At 34.5% G+C, this 27,666-nt stretch overlaps 1 protein-coding gene across 3 annotated transcripts in view; it reads right to left on the bottom strand.

Annotated features, from left to right (window-relative positions):
- LOC149808373 (uncharacterized) overlaps positions 1-27,666 on the bottom strand; it is a 59,625-nt gene that overhangs the window by 8,380 nt on the left and 23,579 nt on the right. For all 3 annotated transcript variants that reach the window (XM_089976321.1, XM_089976329.1, XM_089976339.1), the window contains exons 8-11: positions 25,249-25,435; positions 21,770-22,151; positions 17,955-18,876; positions 3,645-3,675 (exon numbers count right to left, since the gene is read on the bottom strand). In XM_089976321.1, the coding sequence (XP_089832447.1) occupies positions 3,645-3,675; positions 17,955-18,876; positions 21,770-22,151; positions 25,249-25,435 (1,522 nt within the window). The remainder of the gene's footprint in view (positions 1-3,644; positions 3,676-17,954; positions 18,877-21,769; positions 22,152-25,248; positions 25,436-27,666) is intronic.

The following is a 27,666-nucleotide window of genomic DNA, read 5'->3' as shown; positions in this document are numbered from 1 at the left end:
CCTGGATCTAAAGACTGCCAATAATGTAGACCTGGATCTAAAGACTGCCAATAACATAGACCTGGATCTAAAGACTGCCAATAACATAGACCTGGATCTAAAGACTGCCAGTAATGTAGACCTGGATCTAAAGGCTGCCAATAATGTAGACCTGGATCTAAAGACTGCCAATAATGTAGACCTGGATCTGTGGACTCGTAGTGTGCAGCTGCTGGTCTGTGATTAAAAAGCCAGGCAAGTGCATTATGCATCACTGGGTATGCTGTTTGTAGCGCAGTAGTATGAGCTGATTATATATAGGAAATACAGTACTAAAATGTGGCTTTCTCCAATATGGAGGGAATGCCAACTGAAGGAGTTACACAGTAGAGTACTGTAGCTAAATATACCGTTATAACAGTCATGTCTGTTCAATACACACCTAGAGGGACATTGGCAACTAAATCACACAGGTAAGCATGATACCTAAAAATATCGCTAACTCCAGTATTTGTTCAAGAATTAGATGGAGTGACATTGTCAACTGTACACAGGTAGTAAATAGAAATCTACATGATAATGGACAAAGCTGGGAAGACTTCTAACTTTTACTGCTAACATATTCATCTTGCTTTTATTTCTGCATCAATAATACACATAATGAAAGCAAGTCATAAGTCATGTCTAATATCTATCTAATCTGCATAATTCATGCAATAATTTTGCACATGGGAACACACACACACACACACACATATATATATATATATATATATATATATATATATATATATATATATATATATATATATATATATATATATATATATAGAGAGAGAGAGAGAGAGACAGAGAGATTTTGAACTTAAAAATTTTGATAACTATACATCTTCTGACTCAAAAACAGAATGGAAAGAAAATAAGGCACAATGCTACTAATTGTGTATGGCTGAGACACTTGCCCATTTCGTGAACTGATCTACCACATTAAATACAGCACTCCCTCACTATAAGACCCCTCATTATAACATATTACCTTTTATAAAGTGGGTATGGTCAAGGATCCAGGGTTTTATCTTAAACTGAAAATTTATAAGGGATCATGGGAATTCCCACCTCAATTTGAGTATGTGAGTGTGTGTCATTTGGATTTGGATTTTTAACATAGCTTTAAAAATGTTTAGTCATATCACTATGAAATCTGCAGTGTGACAGTTTATAGTGATGTCTAGCACTGGGCCATCATACCACAGACATGTAGCATGATGTCCCACCCAGTCACATTACCCTGACACCAGGCCGACCAGTCCTAAGACTAAGCTCTTAATGCTGAGTGCCTAGCGAGGTGGCTGCTGGTACCATTTTTATAAGTCTTTGTATAACTCTGCCAGAGTTTGAACCCATGACCTAATGCATCCTAGACTAATACTCTAACCACTTAGGCCACCGAAGTGGTACCCCACCTCCATTTGAAATAAGAGGTTCATGTGGGCCTCATCTTTCTCACATGCCTTACCTAACCTGAGAAAATCTTTTCACTAAGCGGGCTTATGTGATATTGTAAGTACATACTAAAGGTTATGTAAACTATCTATCAAATTTTGTTTTATTGTACCTATTTTACTATGGTCCAATAAAAATTCTTTTTCAAGATGTAGGCATTATTACTAATCCAAGTCATCCAAGATCTTTCAAGTGAAAGTTAAAGCTTCTGGTGAAAAACACAGTGATGTATTTTTTTTGTATCTTAAAAGGTAAAAATATTTCTTTTTAAAGTGAATAATGTCATTGAATTTATTAAATACCATATAATAATGCAAAGTACATATGATAACAAGTAAATGGCAAGTGTTTCTGGCACTTTAACATGGCGATATAACAGTCAAACTCTAGTTCACCACACATATCAGTATTAGATGGGAAAGAAAACAGCACATGCAATCAGATGTCTATAACTGTGAAAAATATTCTGGTCCTTAATTACAACACTGCTTATAGTTAATGCTAGCCATAAGATGGGAATTTTCTATCATATTTCTATTCATTTTTCTTCAGTCAAAAAATAAAAATTACTGATTTTAATCCTGCCTCGGATGCAGGAGGTTGCGGGTTCGAACTGCGGCTGAGTCATACCAAAAGACTTATAAGAAGGGTACTAACAGGTACTTCGCTTGGAGCTCAGAGGTTAGTGCTAGGATTGGTTGGCCTGGTGTCAGGATAATGTGACTGGGTGGGACATTATGCTACATGTCTGCGGCATGATACCTCAGTGCTAGACATCACTAAAAACTGCCACACTGCAGACAATGTAGCGATATGACTGAAAAATTGTTAAAGATATGTTAAAAATCCAAATCACACATACAATTAAATGAACCTGAGTGGAGTAATATTTTGGTAATTTTACAAATCATTTTGTTTAAATAGATGTGTCTTGCATTGTAAAATTTACTGCTGTACTTTGGTTTGCATCATTATTTGCAAGAGAACAAATATGTGATTCTCAATAGCTAATAAGATGGGTTACTTCCCTTGCTTTCGTTTAGAGAGAAGACGGGAATTTTACAGGAAGAAATGATTATGTTACATGTGATTTGAGATCTATTTCTTGCTGCAGCGTATTTCATAAATATACACAATTCTTAGTCACATCTAAACCCATTACACCTCTTGAAGATTTAAGTCTATTTACCATGTTTACTCAAAATCAAATAAAATAATAGTCTCCAGAGTGCTCAACCAATCAGATCCAAAATAGTCTCTAAAGTGGTAACAAGGTTAACCAATCAAAACAAAAATACAGTCTCCAGAGTAGTAGCAAGCTGAACCAATCAGACCACCTTATTTAAAAGCATATATCTAGCTCATGACTTAACTTGTGCTAAGCCTAGGTTGCAAGTTTGATCAAAATCAAGTGAGAAATAAACCAAATGACTTACAAGTGATTATTCTGGCATGAAAAGTGATTTCATCTGAACTGAGGTTATGCAAAATGTGTTAATTCTGCATTCACATAACCCAGAAACAACCCTTTTGGTACACGTAGTTATCAAACTTTTACAAAATCTAGATGATAGAAGCATATATAGAAAGCATGTAGTTTGATGAAAATCAGATCAGAAATATGGCCTTCAAGTTGTAACAAGCTCAGTCAATCAGATGCAACATAAAACCTAATTAACGTACGTGAATCATGCTCATTATCAAAAGTGGTCAGCCGTCTTGATGATATAAGCAAATATTCCAGATTTTATCAAGGTCAGATAAAAATCATGGCCTCCTGAGTAGTAACAGGTAAATGCTGACAGAGGGACAGTGGAGAATGGATATTGAACACTGCGCCATACAATAAGCTCATTTGGCCTTGTGGCCAGGTAAGCTAAAACATGGGGGATACTTTCAGAATACATAAGGGATTTAATGATGAAATAATGGTACAGTTATAAATATCTGATTTAGGTCCATCCTTTATATTTCATGAATTTAGTCAATTTCTTGGCTTGATTTTGTGGATCCTATTTCATTAGATGAATGATATTTATCATGTACTTCTTTTCAATAAAGTACATTCTATGGCTCCCTTGGACAACATTATGAGTATTTTGTTTACTGCAACTCATTATTCAAATTTGATGCCAATGTGATCCAAAAATAATAATAACTACCTTTTGTCAAAGTAGATCTTGCTGATGTAACCTGTAAAGAAATACAAAACTATTGTTAATTTCATGTACCTGTAAAGAAATACATAACTATTGTTAATTACATGTACCTGTAAATACATAACTATTGTTAATTACATGTACCTGTAAAGAAATACATAACTATTGTTAATTTCATGTACCTGTATGCTATATTTCAAGAAGTAATGTAAAGGCATTAAATATTGCAATACAAGATAGAATTATTATCAAGTCTGCTCTGACTGAACAAGTTCATAGGACAATTTGAAATTATGATGCTTCTTTGGTAGCAATGAAGATTCATTCAACAACTGTCTTAATGAAATCGTTCCCCCCCCCTTAAACATGATCTGTGGCCACAATACACAAAATCCCAATAGGTGTAGTATATTTTTACCAAGGACTGTTCAATACAAACAGTAACCATTAAACTCACAGTTGATAAGGCAGTGGATATTGTTTCCAATCTGAGTCAACTTTTCAGATTAACACTACTGTGCCTTTTTTTCTCAAATCAAACAACATGGCTTGTTCATTTAATGATATAATTTGATTGCACAAATTGTATTTCATGGTTTACCCCACTTGTGAATGCAAAGTGAGCTATTCGGACCTTCCCTTTTGAGAATAAACTGCAGTCAAGAGTAGTTCCATGTACACTGAGAAGAGAATGCTTGCTCCCTCAATCTGCAATCACTAAAACATAACCTGCACATAAAAATTTAAAATCCTGCTTTCAGACTAAATCACAATACTCAATGGAGAAAAAAACACCATACGGTATATGGTGACTGCAAACATTGGATAGCACCCATAATGTTGCTGATACAAATACATATATCTACAATGATATTTATTCGGAGTCAGAAGAAAAAAATGTGTTTCACATGGCATGGAAATATGGTGAAACCATCAGAAATATACTCGAATTCCATGTTAAATAGTTTTCCTGCCCTGCTCAGAAAAAAGACTGATTTTGCTTTAATCACATAATCTTCCTTTTACATATCCCAAATATTCTATTACCAGTCCAGTGAGAAAATATTTGAAGACAAACTGGAAATATATATGTTTGATTTTGGTACATTATGAATACCAAGGTCAGGACACAAAGAATAGATTTCAATATTTCCAGTCTGCATGTGCAATATAAATACCAAGGTCAAGACACAAAGAATATATTTCAATATTTCCAGTCTGTGTGCAATAGCAAATAGGAAGAAAATGTATGGAATGCCACATAAACCAATTAAGATTAATTAGATATGTAATAAAATTTAAGTACAACAGCTATTACTTAATAAAAAGCATGACAGTTAGCAAGAGAAAGCCCCATGTTTAATAGTCCACTACACAGATAATTTAAACTTTCACACAGAAACCTTTCTTCCTCTTTCAGTCAATGTGATCTGGATCTTTGCCCTCCAAATCAATAAGCTTCTTCCTTACCCTAAACATAGACCATCCACAAAGTTTGGGCCAGGTCTGTGATGTCACTGTGCAGAAACATTTATCTTCCTTCAGTCTGTGACCATGTCCTTTTACCCAAAATCATTAGCTTTTTTTTCCCTACCCCATGGGCAGGCAATCCATAATATAATGCACAGATTCTGCCATGATTTATCTAAAGAGTAGTCCATCACCAAATAAGAGGTGGGGGGGGAGTGGTGGTGGTGTGGAAACGACCATTAGCCAAAATTTTACTGTTTACCTAATACTTAAATATATCCCTTATGACATGCCCCACTGTGTTAGGGCTCAACCAAAATCAAAATCGTCAAAAGATGTCACCTCTTGTTGTATAAACATTAATCTGTTGATAATTTCAGAGCTTAATCTGTTCCTTATTTGTGTATGAATATATTGTTATGTGCTGAGAACCCCCCTTTTAGAGTCTGCTGTCAGATGGTGTACACACATAGCTAGCTTTAGCAAGCTTGAACAAGTTGAAAAACTTTTTTATCCTTGTTATGTACAATTTTCCACAGCTCTCTGTCTCTTGGATATCTCTGCTCTAAAATAAACTAACATGAAATCAGCCAGTTTCACTTTCTTGAATCAGTGTATTGCCAACCACTATGCCAGATTTCTTATCTGTTCTATAATGCTGTAACAGAGTTAAGTTCAGCAATACCATAGTCTGATTGTACAGACTGAGGTATTTTCCTTTTTTAATGATCATTTCGATTCTTATTTATTTATTTTACCTTAACCCTAAAAGTTCTTAATAGTTTTGTAGCACATAATCCCTCAGGGCTGAATTGTTTGGGATAAAAAATGAATATTGCACACTACTTTTAAATTGTCTGCATTTTAATCAAGGCTTCATTTTCTCCATTTCTAAATACCCCTGACTTTGGAGCTGACCACCATATTTTCATTTTCTGAAAAATTTCAAAATCATTGTCATCATTGCTAACATCAGCCAGTAAATTAATTGCTGAATGCATGGTTCCCAGATAAATTTCCAGGTCATTTTCAGGATGATATTACTTTTTTTTACTGAATGGAAATAAAGAACCTTTTAACTATAAAACATGCATTTTCTAAATCTAAAGATGTTTCTCTTTCAAGGCTCTCCAAAAACATCGAAGTCAGAAAAGATGATCATGTACAAAACCACAAAATGTATCACACGAAACAAGCTTGATTATATTCCTATAAATTGGCATGTAAAGTCATTTCAATGTACAGAATGAAAATTCTAACTTTATTTTGCTGCATTATGTTGCTAAGTGGGAACAACATAAATTATTGTTTGTTTCCTTTCAAACCTTTAATTCTTAAGAATATATATATATATATATATATATATATATATATATATATATATATATATATATATATATATATATATATATATGTACGTATTTATATATATACATGTGTATATATCTTGACTTTTTACAGTATAAAACAAAACAATAAACGCAAATAATTAGAATCTCATCCTGTAACGAAGAGTTTAACCTGAATTTATATGCCAATAAAATCCCAAACAAGATTTTTCAAACAACCTAATCTCCTTAAGACAATCTGGTTAAAAATCCATCATTTAAAAAACATTTTCAAAAGGGATGATTTAAATTTTGACAAAAGACCTTCAAAACTATATACTTTAGTATAAAGGACTGAATTTTCTGCAAAATCATCTTGTCTTCTTGTAATTTGTTAAACTAGTCCCCAAACCTGTACTGATACAGGGGCTCGTATCGTTTTTAATATATAATACAAGGGACGACAATTTCTCATTTCAGCTCTGAGATTCAACAATTTGGACTACAAATTTGGCTTAAGACAAATAGCAGTCCGTTTTATAATCACAGTTTCCTCCGAATATTCCCACCCCATTTTTCATATTTGGACATTTAGGTTGGGGTGTGTGGATCATTGCATCTGCATATCGCAAATTTGAAATCTGCCACAACCATGCTGTAGCGACATATGGTAGTCACTTACCAGTGGGCCTAGAAAATTTAAACTTATGTTATATTGACTCATACCTGCATGAAATCAATAGGAAAAGGATTTTTTCCTCAGAAATGGTATTATAATCGTTATGTTATTAATCTGCTGACAGACAAGATGAAACTATGGCATAGATGAAACCTGACACAGTACTTGCCATTTGCAAATCTCACCACCATATTGGCCTCTTGTGATGATAGACTGGTTTTCATACCTTCCATGAAAGGAAAGATATGGGTATCGAGCTGACTTTGAAAATAAAAGTCTACTAGATGAATCTAATCCATTGGGTGTTTGGATTGACTCAGCATATATGTCTTTTGCAAGCAACCAAATGATCCATACTGCACCCTCCGAATATTCTGGTTAGAACTCAATAAATTTAACTCAAGATCAATTACGCAATTGTTTCGGGCGTCAAGTGGTGGCGGAAAATTCCAGAGTTTTTCCTGACTTTCATCAATATTTGCGAAATTCAAAGACTTTTCAAGGTCAGAAAAAAATTATCCTTTCTCCCGACTTCTTTCCTATAGCATGGGAACCCTGTGAATGAAATTGTCATCTGATTTCTAGCGAGCCCATTTTTTAAACAAGCATTTGTAAAACTCACCTGATGAATACAAGGTTAAAACAACAGAATATCTGTTCCAGAGTCCACTTTACCAATGAAATTTAATTTAACAATCTGTGTCAAGCTGAAGCACTGTGTAAACAGTAAAAATAATATTTCTTGACAAGTGCCACAAGACCTCTACTGGTGGCCTGACTTTCATCATGAGAACCACTTTAAGTATTCACAGCTAAAAAAAACTTGCATACTGTGCAGAGTACATTTTTATATAGGCAACTTTGAACAAATTTGTGGGAATTCTCACTGCTTTATATGAAAGTGAATTTGTATATATTTTGCACAATTTGTGCACAAGCATGCCCTGGCAGCATCTCTAAAGTTGTACAGAACAAATGTTATTGTGCTGAAACTAATTTTAATCTGTGAACCCACGACCTTGACCTCAGACATTTTGACTCCAAAATCAATGGGTTCTTCCGTATTCTAAGCACAAGCTATCCATGTTTGGTAACTGTAGATTACGGAGAAATGAAGGTATTCTGTAAAAACTATTTTACTACTTTCAGACATTGTGATCTTGATCTTTGACCCTGAATTCAATAATTTTCTTCCTTATCCCAAGTGAAAACTATCTGCAAAGTCTTATTACTGTGCATGATTTGACTTTGTGGGTTTAATCCCATTTCTCAGCACATAATAGACAATACATGGCAGCCTGTTTATCTGGTGGAGGAAGAAACCAGGATAATGCTAAGAAGAACCATCATTCCATAGGAAGCTACTGGCATGCTTTCTCACATGATACCGTTTTTGGCTAAGCCCAATTCTTGAACTCCCACAAACACAGGTTAGATGTCAGCGTTTTGTAAAGGCAAGTGCCTTAGACCACATGGCCATCCAAGGCCTTAGACCACATGGCCATCCAGGGCCTTAGACCACTTGGCCTGGCTATCCGGGTAACCATGGATGATGAGCAACTGGAGATACTGTGCAGAAACTGTATTCCTCTTTGTCAATAACCTTGACATTTGAGCTTTTGAGTCCAAACTTGTATAAGGGTCTTCTTTAAATTAAGTGAAAGCTATTCAAAAAGTATGATTAGAACAGAGTGTGGACAACTAAGTTATTGTAATGGTTGGACAGATGAATTGATGGGCTGTCATCATTTATGGCAGGCATATAAAATGTTAAGCAAGACTTCAGCAAATAAAATCATTAATAAAATTGGTGCTTTGCATGTATAAAACATGGGACATAAAAAATATTTGTTTACAAAGCAGACTTGTTACAAAAGTACAACTTATATGCCTGAATTCCATGAGAACAGCCATCCATAACTGGGACCGTAGACTTTGGTAGATGTTCCTATTTCCTGGAATTTAAATTAAACAAAATGACTGAAATGACAAGTGATGATTAGGCCAATTATTGGCTCAATGATGTGGTCAAATATTCAAAGCTGAATTTATCTAATATTTATGTGCTTTCGGATTAACTATAATCTTAATCTTTTCAAAGATTATGTGGAAAAAGTAGGTAACACCGAAAACACATGGGAGGGTTTTCTTTAAAAAAACAATCAGCACTCTGAATCAAAATTTGTAGATATGAGTAAGGCCATATATAAAAATGTATACTGCACTGGCACATTTTCAACAGAACATTTTAAGCTTATCGAAACAAATATCCATCAGATTGATGGCTGTGCCAATATATAATTTTTAAAGAATCATTGCAAAACATCTTTGAAGTTTTATTAAAGATCTTTTCAGTCTTAAAACAGCATATACTGAAAAAGATCACATTTAATTCATAATAAGAACTGTATTACCCAATCATCTAAAATACATGTGACTTTCTGAGTACATGTATAGTTTTGACTTCACTCCTACTTGATGAAACAATCAAAAATTGACAAAAGCTGAAGTACAAAACACCTTTATAAATTATCGACTGATAATAACTCATACACAACTAATATGTTTTCTTTTTATCTAATTATCTTTCAATAGTACATAAAGTGATACAAGACAATTTTGATTTTGATAGGCTTAAAATGTCATGAATTTCAACTGATTTTTTCTACAAGTCTAAAGAAATGAAATCAGACCACTTAGATTTTAATTATGATAAATGGAGGAAAATGACTTAAAGGAGACCAGAAACCAATGAAAATATAGAATAATAATAAAAGTACTATAGCAGAAAACCTTATTCTGAAGTATCATCTGCGACCGTAATGCCAATATTTAAATATTGGCCTATCTTCTAGGAGCTGAATTTCCGTGACCTCTTATGCAAAATTTCCGCGCCTATTCGGTTACTTTCGGGATGTGACGTCATAGTAGCGACTCCAGCAGCCCAAGTGGGAGTTGCCAGAGTAAAAGACAATACCGTTTTGCATTGCTTACGGGTGTAATAGAACATTAAGAAAAGCCTGTTGACATAAAAAAAAAAATCTTTCCCGAAAGATAAAGGCATAATGAAAGAATGGGTACATTATTACAAACGAGTCGATTTCAAAGCAACACCATACAGCACTATGTGCTCGTTACATTTCTCAAAGGAATGTTAAGAGAGGGATCATGAAAAAATAGCAGCTCAAAGATACGCAAATGCTAGGCCTAGACTAAAAGTTGGCACTGTTCCAGACATACCTTTGGACATTTTAGATCCTAGGAAAAGTGTTAAATGTGTGAGTTACGAAAACAGGCAGAAGGACGAGTAAGTGACCACAAAATGCAACAATCAATCCACATCTTTTATCTAAAAACAGCAGTGCTAAAAACAAACCTGATAGCCCGACACCCTGGGCCGCTTCTGGTTTTAGTTCCGGCCCATCCTGTATTCAAAATGAGGTGCCCGTCAGGCTTGTCGAAACAAAAATTGTTTGCCTGAGGAAACTTTGATTGCGCTGGTGAAAGAGTAAATGTATTTTCAAGATGTTGACATACATACCTTAACACGGCACAATCTAAATCAAATTACCACTGTCCTAGGTGAAATTTAGATTTGATTTTAATCAAATGGAAACTTTGCTAAAAATAAGATTCTAAACCGGTTGTGTTTCGAGGAAACACAATTTTCAGTAATCTTATAAAAATTAAAAATATAAAAAAAATGCATTGTATACATATAGTATGCATAAACTGTAATCTGTAAAAACTGTAACTGATATAAAACTATTCCTTGGGCAGTTTAAAAAGCAGCGATTAAAAAAAAAGAGGTCAAAGTTTCACATTAACTATCTGACAATAGAACGGGGGGGGGGGACTATTGACCCCCCCCCCCGCCCCATTGTGTGACCGCCCATTTGACGTGCCTTTTCTTCCTGTGATACACCTTATTATTCCCCCATGACAAGCCCCTTTTGCATATTCTGGTCAGTTCTGGCTAAATTGCAAAATAGCTAAAGTTTTGATTTAAGTACGCAAACGATAAAGCCGGTGTGACTAATGAACATAATCCTTATCCTTGCATTGATCTTGTGAAAAGGACTGCCCTTCGGACATACTTCAAAGAAACCATGTTCGACAGTGTGTTTATGCGTAAGCACCAGCAATTGATTACCAAATAAACGATGCCTATTTTGTTGTTACTTACGATGCCATGGACTTAATTTTAACAGTTCCAATCTGCAGTCACAAGTTACTGTACTTGTGGCAACTGTCACTCATTATCACTGGTTAGTTCTGGTATAGCATGCACGTCAAAGTTATTCTAAATAGTCCCTCCAATTTTCTGACACCACATTTTCAAACTGTTTCAAACTGTTTAATAGTTTTCTGCTGAAAAAAATATTTTCTAACACCAAGTACCTTAATTTAAAGCATTCCAATTGGATCAAATACTAAGGAAAGTTTAACCCATACTCATAAAACTGGTGTTTGAGTAGACGTCCTTCATATCATGAAACTGACTTGATTACCCATATTATTAAATGTATTATTAAGGTGCTGTCAATAGGCAGAAATAAAACTCCATAAATAAGCTACATAAATGGTGATTACAGAGTATTATTTTCCTTGATATTCTTAGTCAAAGATTAGTCTGTGTGTGATACAAAGTTCTAAAGGTTATTATCTTTGTTTTCTATTTTCCAGGAAGCTAACCTGGGTTGACATTTGTGATAAAGTGGTAAGCACACAAGTTTCACAAGTTTTTGTCTTCTCACATTTAACCAGTGACTGATTTTCCTTTCATAACATCCTTTAGGATGCAGCCAGTTTAGTCTTCTAGCTAGTGTATTATTACAACAAAAAATGGTGTTCCATAGTTATATTTTTAATAAGACTAAGTGGTCTGACTCATTTACATATACTGGGCAATCATCTCTTTATTTGTACTGAATGTATCTTTGAGACTTTTGGACAAAAGATAATCTGACAGATGGATATCATTTCAGTGATACATTCGGTTATGAAAGATAATCTGATAGATGTACATGTATATCACTTCAGTGATACATTTGGTTATGAAAGATAATCTGATAGATGTATATCACTTCAGTGATACATTCGGTTATGAAAGATAATCTGATGTATATCACTTCAGTGATACATTCAATTATGAAAGATAATCTGATAGATGTATATCACTTCAGTGATACATTTGGCTATGAAAGATAATCTGAGAGATGTATATCACTTCAGTGATACATTCAGTTATGAAAGATAATCTGATAGATGTATATCACTTCAGTGATACATTCGGTTATGAAAGATAATCTGATAGATGTATATAATTTCAGTGATACATTCGGTTATGAAAGATAATCTGATAGATGTATATCACTTCAGTGATACATTCGGTTATGAAAGATAATCTGACAGATGTATAACATTTCAGTGATACATTCGGTTATGAAAGATAATCTGATAGCTGTATATCACTTCAGTGATACATTCAGATATGAAAGAGAATCTTTACATTGTGAAGCAATATTCACATTATTGCTGGCTCCAATCCTCAATATGTGAACACTAGTATCATCTTAGTCATTTTCATACATAAGTTTCTAGTGACAACTTTCCAGGCTTTAATGAACAGATAAGGCAACATATGAATCATGTACTTTGCCTAGACTTTGGAAAATTTAAGGAGAGATTATGTCATTTAGGGCTGGTTCACACTTATCACCAGCGGCAGCATATGTGCAACATGAACTGACCGATATAGGTTTACAAACAAAAAATGAACACTGATACTTTATCGTGAAAGTTGTTGGTAAGCAAGACTATAAGGCAAATTAGTTTACCAAGACCACATCCAACCAGCAATAACTTGCTAAGTGCACATAAACAATGAATATGGGTGAAACGATTCATCGATATATCAATGCATCAATACTTTTGTTCTTACAATTGATACAAGAGATGGAGAATTGTTACAAAACAATACTTGCCGTATGCAAGTTAATTTAGCCTTCAGCACTCATGAATAATTACTATTAGTTTGCCTTGTTAAAGTTTATATTGGGAATTATCTGAAGCAGCATTTGCAGTCACAGGCACTCGTTTTTATTAGTAAGAACAAAAAAGATTATTAAGAATACTTGCTCGCCAGCAACAAATTAAAACAAACTGACATAGTTTGTAATCTGCCAAATCCATTCTACAGATTCTGCAGATATGGTTTTGATATTCCCCCCAAAAAGCTGAAAATCTGAAAGGGGGGTTTGGGGGTGAGTCCTCCCCCAACAGGGTCTCAAGGGGCAGCACCCCCGATCTGGGGGTCCAGGGGGCTGAAAACCTTGGGCAAAAATGCATTTTACATTCATAAAAAACTGCTCCTGGTGCAACTTATGATCATAATATATAACAAAATGATCATCTGAAAAACTAACAAACTTCCAAATAATTTCATACTGACTTGAAAAATTTCACAATATTTATTGTCACATGAATTTGTTCTCCAATACTATTGGTGCTTAAGTTATTTCATGTGCATGTCAGTGTTCACATCGTAATTAAGTCAAAATAATTTCTCAGTTTTTTCAGCATATATATTATACTTCTCTTTTCATAACAAATCTGTAAAATAAACACCCAAGTACATCAACTATGTACAAATAATCCTATACATTCACTTGTCTTTTTTTCCAATTTACACAACTTGTTGATATTCCAGTTGAGCTCTTTTTGCGCTTTGGCAAAGATTTGTTTAGCTTTCCTTTTTGACTGACTTTTTTGGCTCAATGTGCAATCGTTTCTTTTCCTTCTCAATGACAGCCCTTTTCCTTGCAAGCCTGTGCTTGTATTGGCAACATGCAGTGCACATATTCTGACAGCTGCATCTGTTCTCTCGTGCAAGAAATCTTTCTTCTTATAGTAATTAATTGCACTTTTCCAGATGCCTTCTGAACCTCAATTTTCCCGTATGCAGCTTATTTTGTAGGTGCCATTCCAAAATCTTCCAACCGCAATTGATGTAGAGCAGAGGTCAGAAAATACCAGTCCTCTAGCGTTCAGGTTTCTTATAAACTGACGAACTAAATTTCCGTTGACTTTTCACTCAAGTCATTCCCATTTCCATACATTTTTTTAAAACCTTTATCGAAACTTCTCATGTCATGGTCTCTGTCAACAAATTGGGACACCATTTTTTTGCATCAAGCATGCTTCTTCTTTCCATTGCCATCAGTTTCCAATACAAGACAATTCATTGGATGAATTTAAACTTTTGACCAATCAGAATACTCTTTACGTGAGTCATGGGCTAACTAATATATGAAACGAATACATTACATGGGTCATTGTGGGATGGGACTGAACAGACTGTTTTTGAAAAACCAGATCGAATATGATAAAAAAACGGATTATATCAAGAAAAATCTGATTCAAGTCAGGAGAAAAGCGGAATTCCGCTTTAAAATGGAGAAAAATCATGTCTGATGCTAATTATCTTGAGCTAACAGCATGTTCAGCATATAAGAAGTACTTTACTCATCTTTTAATAACCACTTTTATGTGAAGTTTCTTTGTTGAATCGTTTCTTCCCTACTTCAGTCAGTTTGAAAACTAAACTACCAGTGTGTCACACGGTGAAACATGTTAAATTGAACTCTTATTGATGGCTATTGCTTGTTCCGTTCCAGGTAAACAATAAACACCAATCAGAAATGAATGTTGCTTATTCCCTGTGCGACAAACAGGAACTATTGGCAAAACAACAGCGAAACTTTGTGCAAAAGTCATTAACTGATATGTAAAGCACTTAAACAGAGATGCTGTAAGGGTGTGTGATTGCATGAATTGTGCAAAATTTGTACAAATTTGCACACCTGGAAAACAGTGATGCACAAGAACTCCCACAAATTATTTGAAAGTCATGCAAATGAAAATGTGCTCGGCGACTGATACAATTTTTATTTAACTGTTCTTGTCGCAACACCTGTTTTGGGGGTAGGCAACCATTTACACAAGTGGGTTCTTCAGACATGACATGAATGGTTGTTAAACTAAATCTGATTGGCACATTGTGCCCTGGAATAAGCATTATGGTGTAGTCTGAACCTTCCATCAATGAAGTTTTACAAATGCTTGTTTAAAATATGGGCTACCTTGAAAACTCAAAATGTCTAATTACCGATGTGGTTCATTATATTCAGCAAATACTGGCTGATGATAGTCATGATGACATTAACTTTTAAAGATTATCAAAGCTAGGAAAGTGTTAATGGAGATACCAATGAGTTATTATATTCAGCAAATACTGGCTGATGATAGTCATGATGACATTAACTTTTAAAGATTATCAAAGCTAGGAAAGTGTTAATGGAGATACCAATGAGTGATTTCGAGCCCAAAAATGGTGTTAAATGTGAGTGAGATGTACATTTAATATACACAGCATGACAGTCAATCCCCCTTTCAGCAGTATTTTGAAATTAAATGCATAAAAGGCAGAATGCTGAACCTAATTAAAATACAGACAATTCAAAAGTTTAATGCAATTTCCATTTTTTTATCAACCAATTTAGCCTTGCAGATCATAAAGTACAAAACCATATATCCATATCAGTGTTAAGATATACTAAGAATGAAAAAAAATTAAAATAAGATGAAAAGATATTTATATGAATACCTCTGTCTGCACAAGCAAGCTATGGCACTGATGGACTGAAATTCCTAATACTGATGGAACTGATAAGAAATCAGGCATAATAGTTAGTTAACTATTGATTCAAGAAAGTTTATGTTAGTGAAATATCCAATTTTAGAGCAGATGTATCCAAAGATATCTCTGAGCTCTAGGAAATAGATTTGGTTGGTATTCATCCTCATTCCTATGCCTGGATTTGTTCTTTATGAGATTTTCTTGGCATGAGGAAACTATTATTTCTTCTGTTTTGAAGATAACATTGTAATGTCTTCTTGGTTTAATTGAAACATTAAATTGGTAATAAGATGTTTTCAAAGCATTCATGCATTGCAAAACAAAGGACATGGTGGCTAAAGTGAGTTAAATGGAGCCATCATTAAATGGTCCATAACGCTGAATGAAACTGACAACCAAACAAGTAATCTGTTTGAAAGTATTTTTGTTATCTTGTCATATGTATGATATGATAAATATATATCAATCTGTAATCTACATACTGGAAATACAACCAGTATGTCAACATACATAAAAGGGAACCACCAACCTTCCAAAGACGGAAAGACCATCAAGTTGATATGTGTATCGATATGTATTGTACCGCAGGCTGTGTATCATGAATTGTATTGATATGAGGCACAGTTGTATCATTTCACCCCTAACAATGACTATAAGTACATGAATTTTCTGGACAAAATACTCAGATAAATTGATAATTTTTTAACAAGTACATGAATGATCAGACAGAATTATTATTTCTTTCAATTCCAGATATTGAATTCAATGACAGTATTCTATGAAGTATCAAACAATCGGTTTTGTTGGTTAAGTCAAGAAAAGAAGCGTATTTGCAGAACTCAGAAAATATGCAATATTTCCATGTTGAACAAGGAACGAACAAACAATATACATATCATTATATATTTCTCTTAGAATTTGCACTGATATTGTTCATGGATGGAATAGTTGTCATTATGACAAGTAACTGTTTATAACATCAGCTGTCATAACTCAAATGTGGAATTAACACCAATAACAGCAATAGTGGAATGACTTGTATGTATTGTGTTTGAGTAAGATATTTTTTCAAAAAGTACATTTCTGAAATTGCAGGGTTCTAGTCTAAATTCTGGAGATAACAAAGTACAGATTGGTTTGATAAAATTAATTTTCTTACATATTTCTTGAACAAAAATGTCCCACTAGTCATCAGGTTGATCAAACCCCACTACTCATCATTGTCATGTTTTAAAACAATGATCTGATTGCTGTCAAAAACTGTCATTAAAGGGTGTAACCAATTAGTGTAGTGAATAAGTTTGCAGATGAAAAATCTGATTAGTCAAACTCAACACATTAAACAGTTCATGCTAAGAGTATTCAGCAGAACTTCCCTGTGACAAATTGATGTAGTTGCCATCTTGAGGTTATAGGCATGCAGTAGAGGACGATGTGAATTTTTGTTCGATTTATTCACCATGTTTCTGACAGCTGACACAAATTAGTGTACTTGTCTGTAGGAGTACTCAAAATTCACCCTCTTGCTGCATACACTACCATTATATCCGTTCACACCACTGTGTGGAATAATGAAATCCTATACTATTCCCCATACTATACAGAGTTATGTCCCTTCACACCACTATGTGGAATAATGAGATTGCACGTAGTTCTATCTACAATAGTTGCATCGCTTCACACCATTGTGTGGAATAATGTATGCAAAGAAAATATTTTATGGCATGTTTTTGGAAATTACATGGGACTACATGTATGTATGTATGTATGAACTATTGTTTGCTTGATGGTGGTGTTAATGATGATGACAAAAATATTAATATGATTATGGAAGGTGTTGTTGTTTAATAAATAAGTTTTAAGTAAGGAAATGTGTAACTATCTTTGGTTTAATCAGTCAGTGTCTCTGTTTTGCTTCATCACCATAACTCTGCTAAGGAGGTAAAAACAACATGATTTGAGGGCTGTCTTATTTGTTTTTAAAATTTGGTTGCAAATTGAAGGTGGACCAAAATCTGCCTTAGCATGCGACCCAGGTAGACAAACCATGCATTATAGGCATAATGATACATTTTTTCAAGGCATGTTTTTCTCAAATTCCATTGTGCTTGGTTTCTATTTCTTAACATTCATACCTTTGATTTGTTGAATCCATTATCCTGGCAATCCTGACTGTTATCATGATCACAGTCAACAAGATCAATGATCTCTATGGCCTCAGATTCATCCTCTTTTTCTGGAGAAGACTCCATTCCACTCAGATCACTTGTAGATCCACTGTCTGTGTTAATCTCAGTTTCAACTGCCCCACTGTCCTTGAGAGTGGTCTCATTCTTAACCTTGACCCTAACCTTAACTTCATCATCACTGCCTTCATTCTTAACATTTCCTTTGATACTTTCGTTTGACACAAAGTTATCCCAATTAAGTTCTTCACTCTCTGTTTCCTGAGTCTTGGACATGCAAAAGGAGTCTATACTATACACATCACTATCTTGACTGGCACAAGCATGGGGGCTAAATGAGGGTTGGCTCAGCTGACTGCTACTCTCACTTTGAACTTCAACATCCAGTTTAGAAGGATCTGAGGAAGGTTTCACAAAACGTTCAAGACTGCTCTCAGAAACAACTTTCTTAAATTGTTTATTTACGTTCTGATTCGATCCCAGTTTGGGTAAACTATCTGAACTAGCACTGCGAGAAAACGTAAACTTTGACCAATCAAAAGCTGATTTGCCAGATTCAGATGCTTTCCGACCTGAATTGGAAAACTTGAAAACACCAACTGAGTTTCCAGGAATTTTTACAACTGTGTCCATCTCTGTGTTGTGTGTTTCTTCTTTTGACCCTATAAAGTTATTATCAGGTTTACTAGAAGAAAACAGATTATGAGATTTTTTAATATGTTCCTTTGTCTTAAGAGAATCAGGTCCTTTACAGAAAAATACACTAGGGGAAGAATTCTGTTGTGTTGGAGAAGACTGGCTTGTTTTTAATGAAGATTTCTCTGATTCTGTTTCCTGTGGCTGTACAGCAGGCATTGGGGAGGCAAAGAATCTGCAAAATATACGTTTTATCAAAGACATTTTGTACAGGAATTATACATTTACAAAGGCATTGTTCCTGATTTATACAACTCCTCTCAGTCATAAAAAAATCAAGGAATTCACAAGAAAGAAAGAAAGAAAGAAAAAGTAAACTGTTCTTAATTTCAAACTATTATAGAAAATCAAAATATTTTGTTTTAACTGAGCCTGAATGAAGAGTTTATGACAAGTGCTACAACTTTAAACTAATTTGCAGGAGTTCTTGCGCATCACTGCTCTCCAAGTGCATGAAATCTCATAAATTTTACATGATTAACCTGAACACGTTCCACGACAACATCTCAAGAGTTGGTCTATGAAGGTATCTTTTCAAGGCTGAACACAACAAACTGTTCCAAAATAAAGCCTATGGAGAAGGGGAGTTTTTCCTGAATAATGTCTAACAAGGCTTACAATTTTTAATTTGAACTTTAAACAATATTTAAAGCAGAACTAAACACAATCTATGAATGCCCTCTCTATGGCACATCATGTCACATCATGAAAAATGGCACATCATGTCACTTAATGAAAAATAATTTTAGGCCAATTACAGGGCACAACCATGTCAAATATTGGAACTGAAACGAATACCTGAACAGTGGAATCAAAATAACTTTTTTGGCAAATATTCAAACAGAAAATTTGTATACAAATATTCGTTTGTTTACCTAGTGAGTTTGGCAGCATTTTGTAAAAGAAACAAACAAGGCAAAATGTTTACATCATAATATTGAATTAATTTACAAGGGAACAATTTTAAACATGCTAAATAGACTGAAATTCAAACTCAGATTGACAAATTCTGAACAGCTGTATTGCTCACAACTTAGCCATTTCTATTCCTTATCATTCAGGTGCTCTAAGAAAGATGATGCAAAGGTGTAGAATAGAGGTCGTATAAAAAATGACAAAGCCATATCAACCAGGGTGGAGAAAAAAATAATGCAAACTGTTCCTGGACATTTGTCAGTAGTTAGTCCAGCAAACTATTATCACCACCCACCCACCTATTATCTAACCTTGGAAAGTGAACTCCAATATATTTTGACACTTGGTGTTTTATTTAAGTTGTGAAGTCATTATGTAGCTTTGGAATGACCAAATGTGCTTAGGGCTGTTCTTGTCAAATATAACTGGCATCCAGCAAAGGCACATATAATATGGAGTGTCACCCATAAATATAATTAAAATTCTGTATTGTTTCCATAGTAACTCTATGAGTAATCAAAGTTCCCTCGCATATGTTTTTTTAAGTACCTTCCATTGGTACCATACATGTTTAAATGGACAAGCTCTTGAACTCTGAGACTATCTGTATAATTATTTCCTTCTTAGTAATGCAAAAATCAGCTTTACATCACTATGATGGTTCAGTTGACATGACTTTGGAACAGAACCATTAAAGTTGTAAGGGATAGTAGTTTTCTAGCTCAATAAAGCCTGCTACATTTTTTTAGTGCATTAGTGAAAAGCCAAAGTTATAGGCATATATTTTTATTTGTACTGGGATTATTATACATTTCTTTCCATGCTTTCTTGACAATGACTGAATTGTTTGTTCAGTAGCCCTTTTTATACATGAAACTGAATGGTCTACTCCCAAAATTGACTGGGCAGGGAATCAGTTTCCTGTAACATTGCCCTAGAGAGGTTACATTATACTGTTTACAGAACCACATGGAAATTTCACACCTCTTGGAATGTACATGTTACATCTAAGATGAGGCCAACACCCGTGTAAGGGTTTCTATTCAAAGAATTGTTATATAAGTCTCAATAATATTTTGTATAGCTAAGCAGAAAATCCCAATGCCCAAATTGTGCATTTTAGAGTCCGTCAAAAGTCAGTCCCATCCATAATGTCTGCTACATAAAGCAAATTCTCGAGACCAGCTGGATCTATGTAACCAATTTAAATTAAATTTGCCACATGTCCATGCAATTTTGATTGCGAACAAATTACTTTTCCAATACCTTTATGAGATGGCCTATGCAATTGTGTATCTGGCCTTCTTTGCCATCCACGTTCCCCATTCAAGGTTTACTTATGGTCAAATTGAGCTTTGAAAATAAACAGAAAATAACCTTTTTTTTAAAAATCAGAATCACAAAAATTTACTCAATCTAATTTAATTAGATTTAAATGACTGAGGTGACTGGTTTTTAATGTGGCTAGGCAGGGAGTGGGGGTTTATCAATAAACATGAAGTAAGCGAAAGATGACAGATTTGACTATTTTATTAACAATGACAAATATCCTACTAATTTGGTATTCATATCCAGTTCTATTGAAAACAAATGCTCCAATCAGTATACAGTCATCACTGACATAATTCTGAGTTCAAAAATTAATTTTGATCTAAGCCCTCTTTCCATAAACACTGTATTAACAAGGATATAAGCCATAAATATAAATATAGGGATAGTTATATAGTTGTAAAACTGTTTCAGCATTGTGAAAACCTCATTAACTTAATGTATTCAGGATATTCTGACACGATTTTCTAAATGCATTGACAGGCAATATTAATAAATATGTACCAAGCTGCATCATACATCTTAACAAGAACAAAACATTTATGAATATTTTTCCCCCCTCTAAACTAGGTCTGATTACTAGTTGTAAACATTTTGTTGCAACATTTCACAACCAATCAAGTATAAATAATAATTTTGTGACTTTTGAATTTTTAGACCGGATCCTAAAAAAAGATATAAAGTTAAAGAATCTTTGTTTTGCCATCCATGAAGGTATAATAAATTGGGATGACCATAATTAACAGAACTGAAATAAACACATTCATTGATTTTGTCACCCCATATTTTATAAATCAAACCTTTTATAAGAAATGCATAGTTACCTGCTCCTGACCTCCACTTTTGGAGCATTCAAATTAAATCTTGGTTTCTTTGTTGGCGATTTCACTGCAAATATGTTTCTATTTGGAGATCTCAAACCATTTTCTTGATCCTCTGTTACACACTCACTTGTTTCCTCTTCTACACAGGGTCCTTCAACTTTCACATCTGGTAAGGACTCAAAAAGTCTTTTATGAGATTTGACAGGTGATTTGGATGGTCTTTCCTCCTCATACTTCTCTACTTCCTCTTCACTGAAGAGATGTAAAGAATTGTTTCTGGATGCATGTGATATTCTCATTTTTCGTCTCTTGCTTTCTGGAGTTGTGTAGCCATACATACTAGACAGCTCTGTGTCTGACTTCACATCCTTACATTCTTCAGCTTCAACAAAGAAAAGAACATGCATCATTAGCAAGGATTATACTGAGTTATGTCTTTAATCAAAACAGTCATATGATTTATACATCTTAACTTTTGACCTGAAAACTGGTCTGGAACTTGAAGTCTTGTCAGTTATTAAATCTATATATATAAAAAATTCCTTTCCAAAAAGCTAAATGAAAGGTTCGTTTCAAATACGAAATATGATTACTTTCTTTCTCCATTATGATTAGAGATGGAAATAGGTTTAAATTTAGGATTGATTATATGTTCATCAGAACCAATTGACCATTGCTTTTAATCAGTTGTAGATATATTTTTCATGGAAAAGGTAACTTTCACAACTTGGAATGTTTTTCTAAATTCCTGAAATTATCACTTTCACCAGGTTATCTTACACAAACTCTCATAGCTGATATTGGTGACTGACCAAAAAGAGCGAATGCTTGAAATGGTCTACCTTTGATCTAATAAGCATGTTGGGTTGCAAGGCAATGAAAACATTAAAATTCAACGCAAAGTATACGCAAAATTATTGCCTCATAAGAGTTTAGGATTAATACTTCAGGTAGACCTGTCATATCTGAACTTCAGGTAGCATGGTATTTTTCAAACTAAAAATAATATAGTAGTTAATGAAATGTTGGAAGCATTTTTACATAAAATAATAAAATATAATTCAGAAGGAATAAAGGAATTCAGCTGCAAAGGAAATTTTTACCATAAATTTTGTTTCTCTGAGAATACTTAACATTAACATCAGGAATTAACTTCCACTTCCTCCTGAAATCCAACTCTTCCAAGACAATGAAAAAATTTGTCTTTCCCATCTATATCAAATATAGACTACAGGTGACACTCACTATATGCGAATTCAATTTATGTGCTTTCATTTTAACTCCATTTATAATGCATAAATAACACTCAATCTGTTCCACTGTGTTCGTTTTTAAGTCATTGCTGGTGCTGTCTGCTGCAACTAGTGTGCAGCTCATGTATATATTATATGTATTAAATTGTTTGAAAATTATGCATAAATAATCAATACTTGAAAAATTGTAGGTATAATTTGCCCAAGAACTTCCTTAATTTACAAGAAGCCTATGTGAAAATTACTTCTGATTTATGCCATAACCTCAAGAATGCATCTATGGTGTAAATCAAGCATCACATGTATACAAAAAATAATAGTATCTATGGAAAGTAACTCTTCCATAATATCATTCTGATTACCTTCCCATGTCACTGCTAGATGGCCACCTGTATATCAGATATTTGTCAGTTTGGGCATCAGCAATCAAGCAACAAGGATGCTTGCATAGCACGGAGGTGTAAGAGGACCTAACTAATGTTGGCGGGTAAGAATTCTTGAAGAACATAATTTGCATAAACATGTTCTTTCTCTATTGAATTCAGTATGCAATCATCCTGACATTAGTAGAATAGGTAAATGGGGAGGAGAGGCATGAAAATTCAACCTCTAACATGGGCACCCTTTGGAAGATAAGATTGTATAGGTCCTTGTGTGAAGGATAATGAGTACCTTCATGAGACTGATGCTCTACCAACAGCAAAATTTGCAGGAATCAAAGATAAGACTGTTTCTTCTTTCTAACTGTCAAATGTTGAAAAAAATCTCTGATATTCTTCAAAGATAATAATACTTTCAAGATGACCGCTATTTTCATTTAGGACCAATTAGACAACATAAGAAGACTTTTGGTGAAACTCCATCTTCATATGACCATCCATTCAGGACAAGTCATAACTAGATACCCAGCATGGTAGCCATATTAGATGTAAGATCAATACCAGTTTCATTAAGGACAAATTAATGTCGTAAGAAGCCTTTGGTAAAAAAAAAACCATGTTGATATGAACATCCATTCACAAAATGTGACAAGATTTTTTTATATGAAGGATCAACTAGACATCATAAACAGACTTCTTGCGAAAACCTCAAGCCTATAAGAGTTTATATCAGGAGGTCTAGTGATAATAAGAGTTTCAAGCTGGCAGCCATGGCAGCTATATTGGATGTCAGAGAGGCAAGATTTTTATTCTGGACTGACCAGACAGTATAGCAAGTCTATCTGAAAACTCCAATTAATCATCACTTAAAGAGGAATAGCAGTAACGAGATTTTCAAGCACTGTTGTGGCCATATTGGATATCATGGCAGCACCATTTTAATTTTTTGACCAACTATACCTTGGGGTGAATGTGTGTACAGTCTTATGGCAATCCTCTAAGAAGTTTAGGAGGATCTGCAAGAAAAAACTTCTGATAATGGACAGATGGACAATAGATTACAGATCATCTCATTAGCTCTTCTGGCCTATGACCAGTGGAGCTAATAAAATCCTCCAAAGAAAAAGCAACATAAAAGAGATGATTACCATGGAACCGTATATAATAAATATGGAGAATGTATGATGTTTTCCTTAAGGTGGAAAACTTCAAGGCAAAGCCTATGATGAGGTTGTGCTGGTTTTAACTAGACCTGGCGGATATCTGCTCAACCGCCACTGGGCCTACTAGAGTTGGTTTTCAGATCTGGTGAGAGGTTCAAACTTCGAGGAATTGAGGCATGTAAAAACCCATGAGAAATTTCATTTTGGGAACAATGTGAGTGACTCGAGCCAATTTAGATGAAAGCTGTCAGAGACATTGTTGTTATGGCCAATATGCATTCTCCACTGATGTTGGAAATCATTGTGTGGTGGCCTTTAATGATCAATGGCACAAATATCTTCTCAAAGAGCATATGAAAGTAACTGGCCAGTTATGGAATCAATGCATGCAAAACAGTCACTGGCTTGTCTGATCAGCATTACATGCTGAAAGTGTGTAGTTGTTACCCATTACAAATTTCTGCATGCAAGCCAACTGCAAATGACAGCATAGCTGAATTAGAAAGACTTTGTTTGGTAGGGTAGAAATGATATCAAGTTCATCTGTAGGCAATTGGGTTTGAGAGATAAGCAAAATTCAAATGTTAACCAAAGTGTTGATGTCTAACATATGATTGGATAAACAGAAAGACTGGTACACATTATCAATTCACATGCTAGAGTTGAAATAAACAAAACTATACCTTCTCTGACTCTTTTCTGTGGGCTCCTTTTGAACTTAGCAGCCACAGTGACCTCTTTACCATGAAGATTTGGCCGGTTCTCTATTTGTGCCTCTTTTAATGCGACTTTTGGCCTGACTCTATAACTTGGATCCCAGATGCTCAACATGTTCAACAAATCTGGTTTCTTTTTAAAGCTTTTTGATGGCTGAAAGAAAAATTATTGATAAATTGGAATTCTTGCTTTTATCATTTTTAGAATTCAGTGTTTAAAATGTTGGACTTTCTATACAGTATATTAAATGGCCATCAGAATACAAAGTGAGATTGCAAAATAAGCAATATTCTACAACCTAAAGAGCGCAGTATAATCATCTCGGACATAAAATAGCAAAATATACTGAACAAGAAATGGTGCTGTTAGAAGATGGCAAAGCTTACCAGTATATAAATTAAAGAAAAAAGCTCTACATTTTCAAAAGTCAACGCCATCACTGATGCCAACCATGACAATGGAAGTATAGCATAAGCTCTTCCACAATCAGCACAGACATATCTCAAAGCTAAAGAAACTACATTTTACATCTTTTTAAGACTTAGAGATTTAAATAAGATCAATGTGGTAGTGGAAATATTGACTGTTAATGACCATGTGATCTTCTGTGTGAAAATAATTGGCTAAAACACTAAACATGGGTTCTGTGATAGGAACACAATAGCTTGGATGTTAATAATGCTTTGGTGATCCTCCATTCTCAAAAAATCTTTAAAACATAAAACAGAAATTTTTAACACTGACAAAAGGGCTATCAGAAAATTGATGAATAACTATCTGCCAAAACAGTAATTTGGCTTTCAGTGTTTCCAGTTTCATGCTCACATGAAATAAGGGTCCATTAATCACATTTACAGTTTATTTCACTCTTTTTTTCATCACTAAAGATCTAAGTTATTGGCAGTTAAACCAAGTTGGTTTGACTAACTGTTGATGTCCTTCATCTCTCTTAGAATAGTTATGGGAAATCTTTATCACATGCAAATTGTTCCTTTTTGAGGATTAGAATACAAAATGCCCATGATGCAAATCCCCAAAAGATTATCAAAAAGATTTAAACCGTGTGACATGTACAGCATGATGGGTTTTCAAGTTAGCTCAGTCATAATGGTTTTAAAATCCATTCAGCAAGAGTAAACCCATATTGATGACTTCTGTTTCAATGATCACTGCTGAAATATGTAGTCAGTGATTGGTTTAATTTGATCAATTTAATCATGAACAGTATCTCCTTATTTTACATGATCCAATATTTTCTTACTTAACATGACCCAACTGATTTTTTGATGCCATCTAATCTTTTCTTTACAAGTTCTTGATTAAGTTCATCAACACTGTACTGGAACAGTTGCATACACACCTCCACAAACAATCATCAACACTTTACATAGACAGTTACCAATATATCCATACAGTCTTCAACACTGTACTGAGACAGTTACCTACATATCCCTAGTCATAAACACTGTACTGAGGCAGTTACCAATATATCCATACAGTCTTCAACACTGTACTGAGAGTTACATACATATCCATACTCGTTAACACTGTACTGAGACAGTTACCTACATATCCCTAGTCATAAACATACATATCCACACACATTCTACTGAGATAGAATCCTAGACCCCCCACAGTTATCAACACTGCACTGAGACAGTTACCTATATATCCACATTCATCAACACTGGCCAGAGACAGTTACCATATATCTACACAGTTATATCAACACTGTACTGAGACGATTACCTACATATCCAACCACATTCTTCAACACCGTACGAAGACAGCTGCCTACACATCCCCAGACAGTCATCAACACTGTACTGAGACAGTTGCCTTCACCACCACCCCACAGTCATCAACAACATACTGCGACAGTTGCTTACACACACCCAGTCATCAACACTGTGCTGAGACAGTTGCCTACACCCCCCCCATGCAGTCATCAACAGTGCACTGAGACAGTTACCTACATATCCACAGTCATCAACACTGTACTGGGACAGTTACCTACACACCCACGCACAGTCAGCCAACTAATGTTGGATCCTTTAAGGAAGAACGTGGGAAAGACCCAGTAAAAATCACAACCCACAGGAAGCTAACAAAGCTTTCAGCACATCTACCTTCTCTATACGTTTACAGTAGTAGTTGACTATTGTTAGCATACAGTGTGCCAGGTAGTCATTTTCCTTGGATCATACTATCAAGACTTTGCATAAAAGACTCTTAATGAATGATGCAATGTGTAAAAAAGCAGCTTAGTACCCCATAATTTTAACTAAAGTAATGCTGGAATGATCACAACATTCAGACCACCACCACCCACCCCATTTTAAGTTTTGGCTAAGAAAAGAAAAATACTGCATAGTAGAAAAGTA

The sequence above is a fragment of the Sinohyriopsis cumingii genome, chromosome 1 (assembly GCF_028554795.1).
Source record: "Sinohyriopsis cumingii isolate HCF-2022 chromosome 1, ASM2855479v2, whole genome shotgun sequence".
In the NCBI taxonomy this organism is placed as follows: domain Eukaryota; kingdom Metazoa; phylum Mollusca; class Bivalvia; order Unionida; family Unionidae; genus Sinohyriopsis; species Sinohyriopsis cumingii.
Note: the sequence above shows the minus strand (reverse complement) of the source record. Positions and strands in the feature narration are given on the sequence as shown.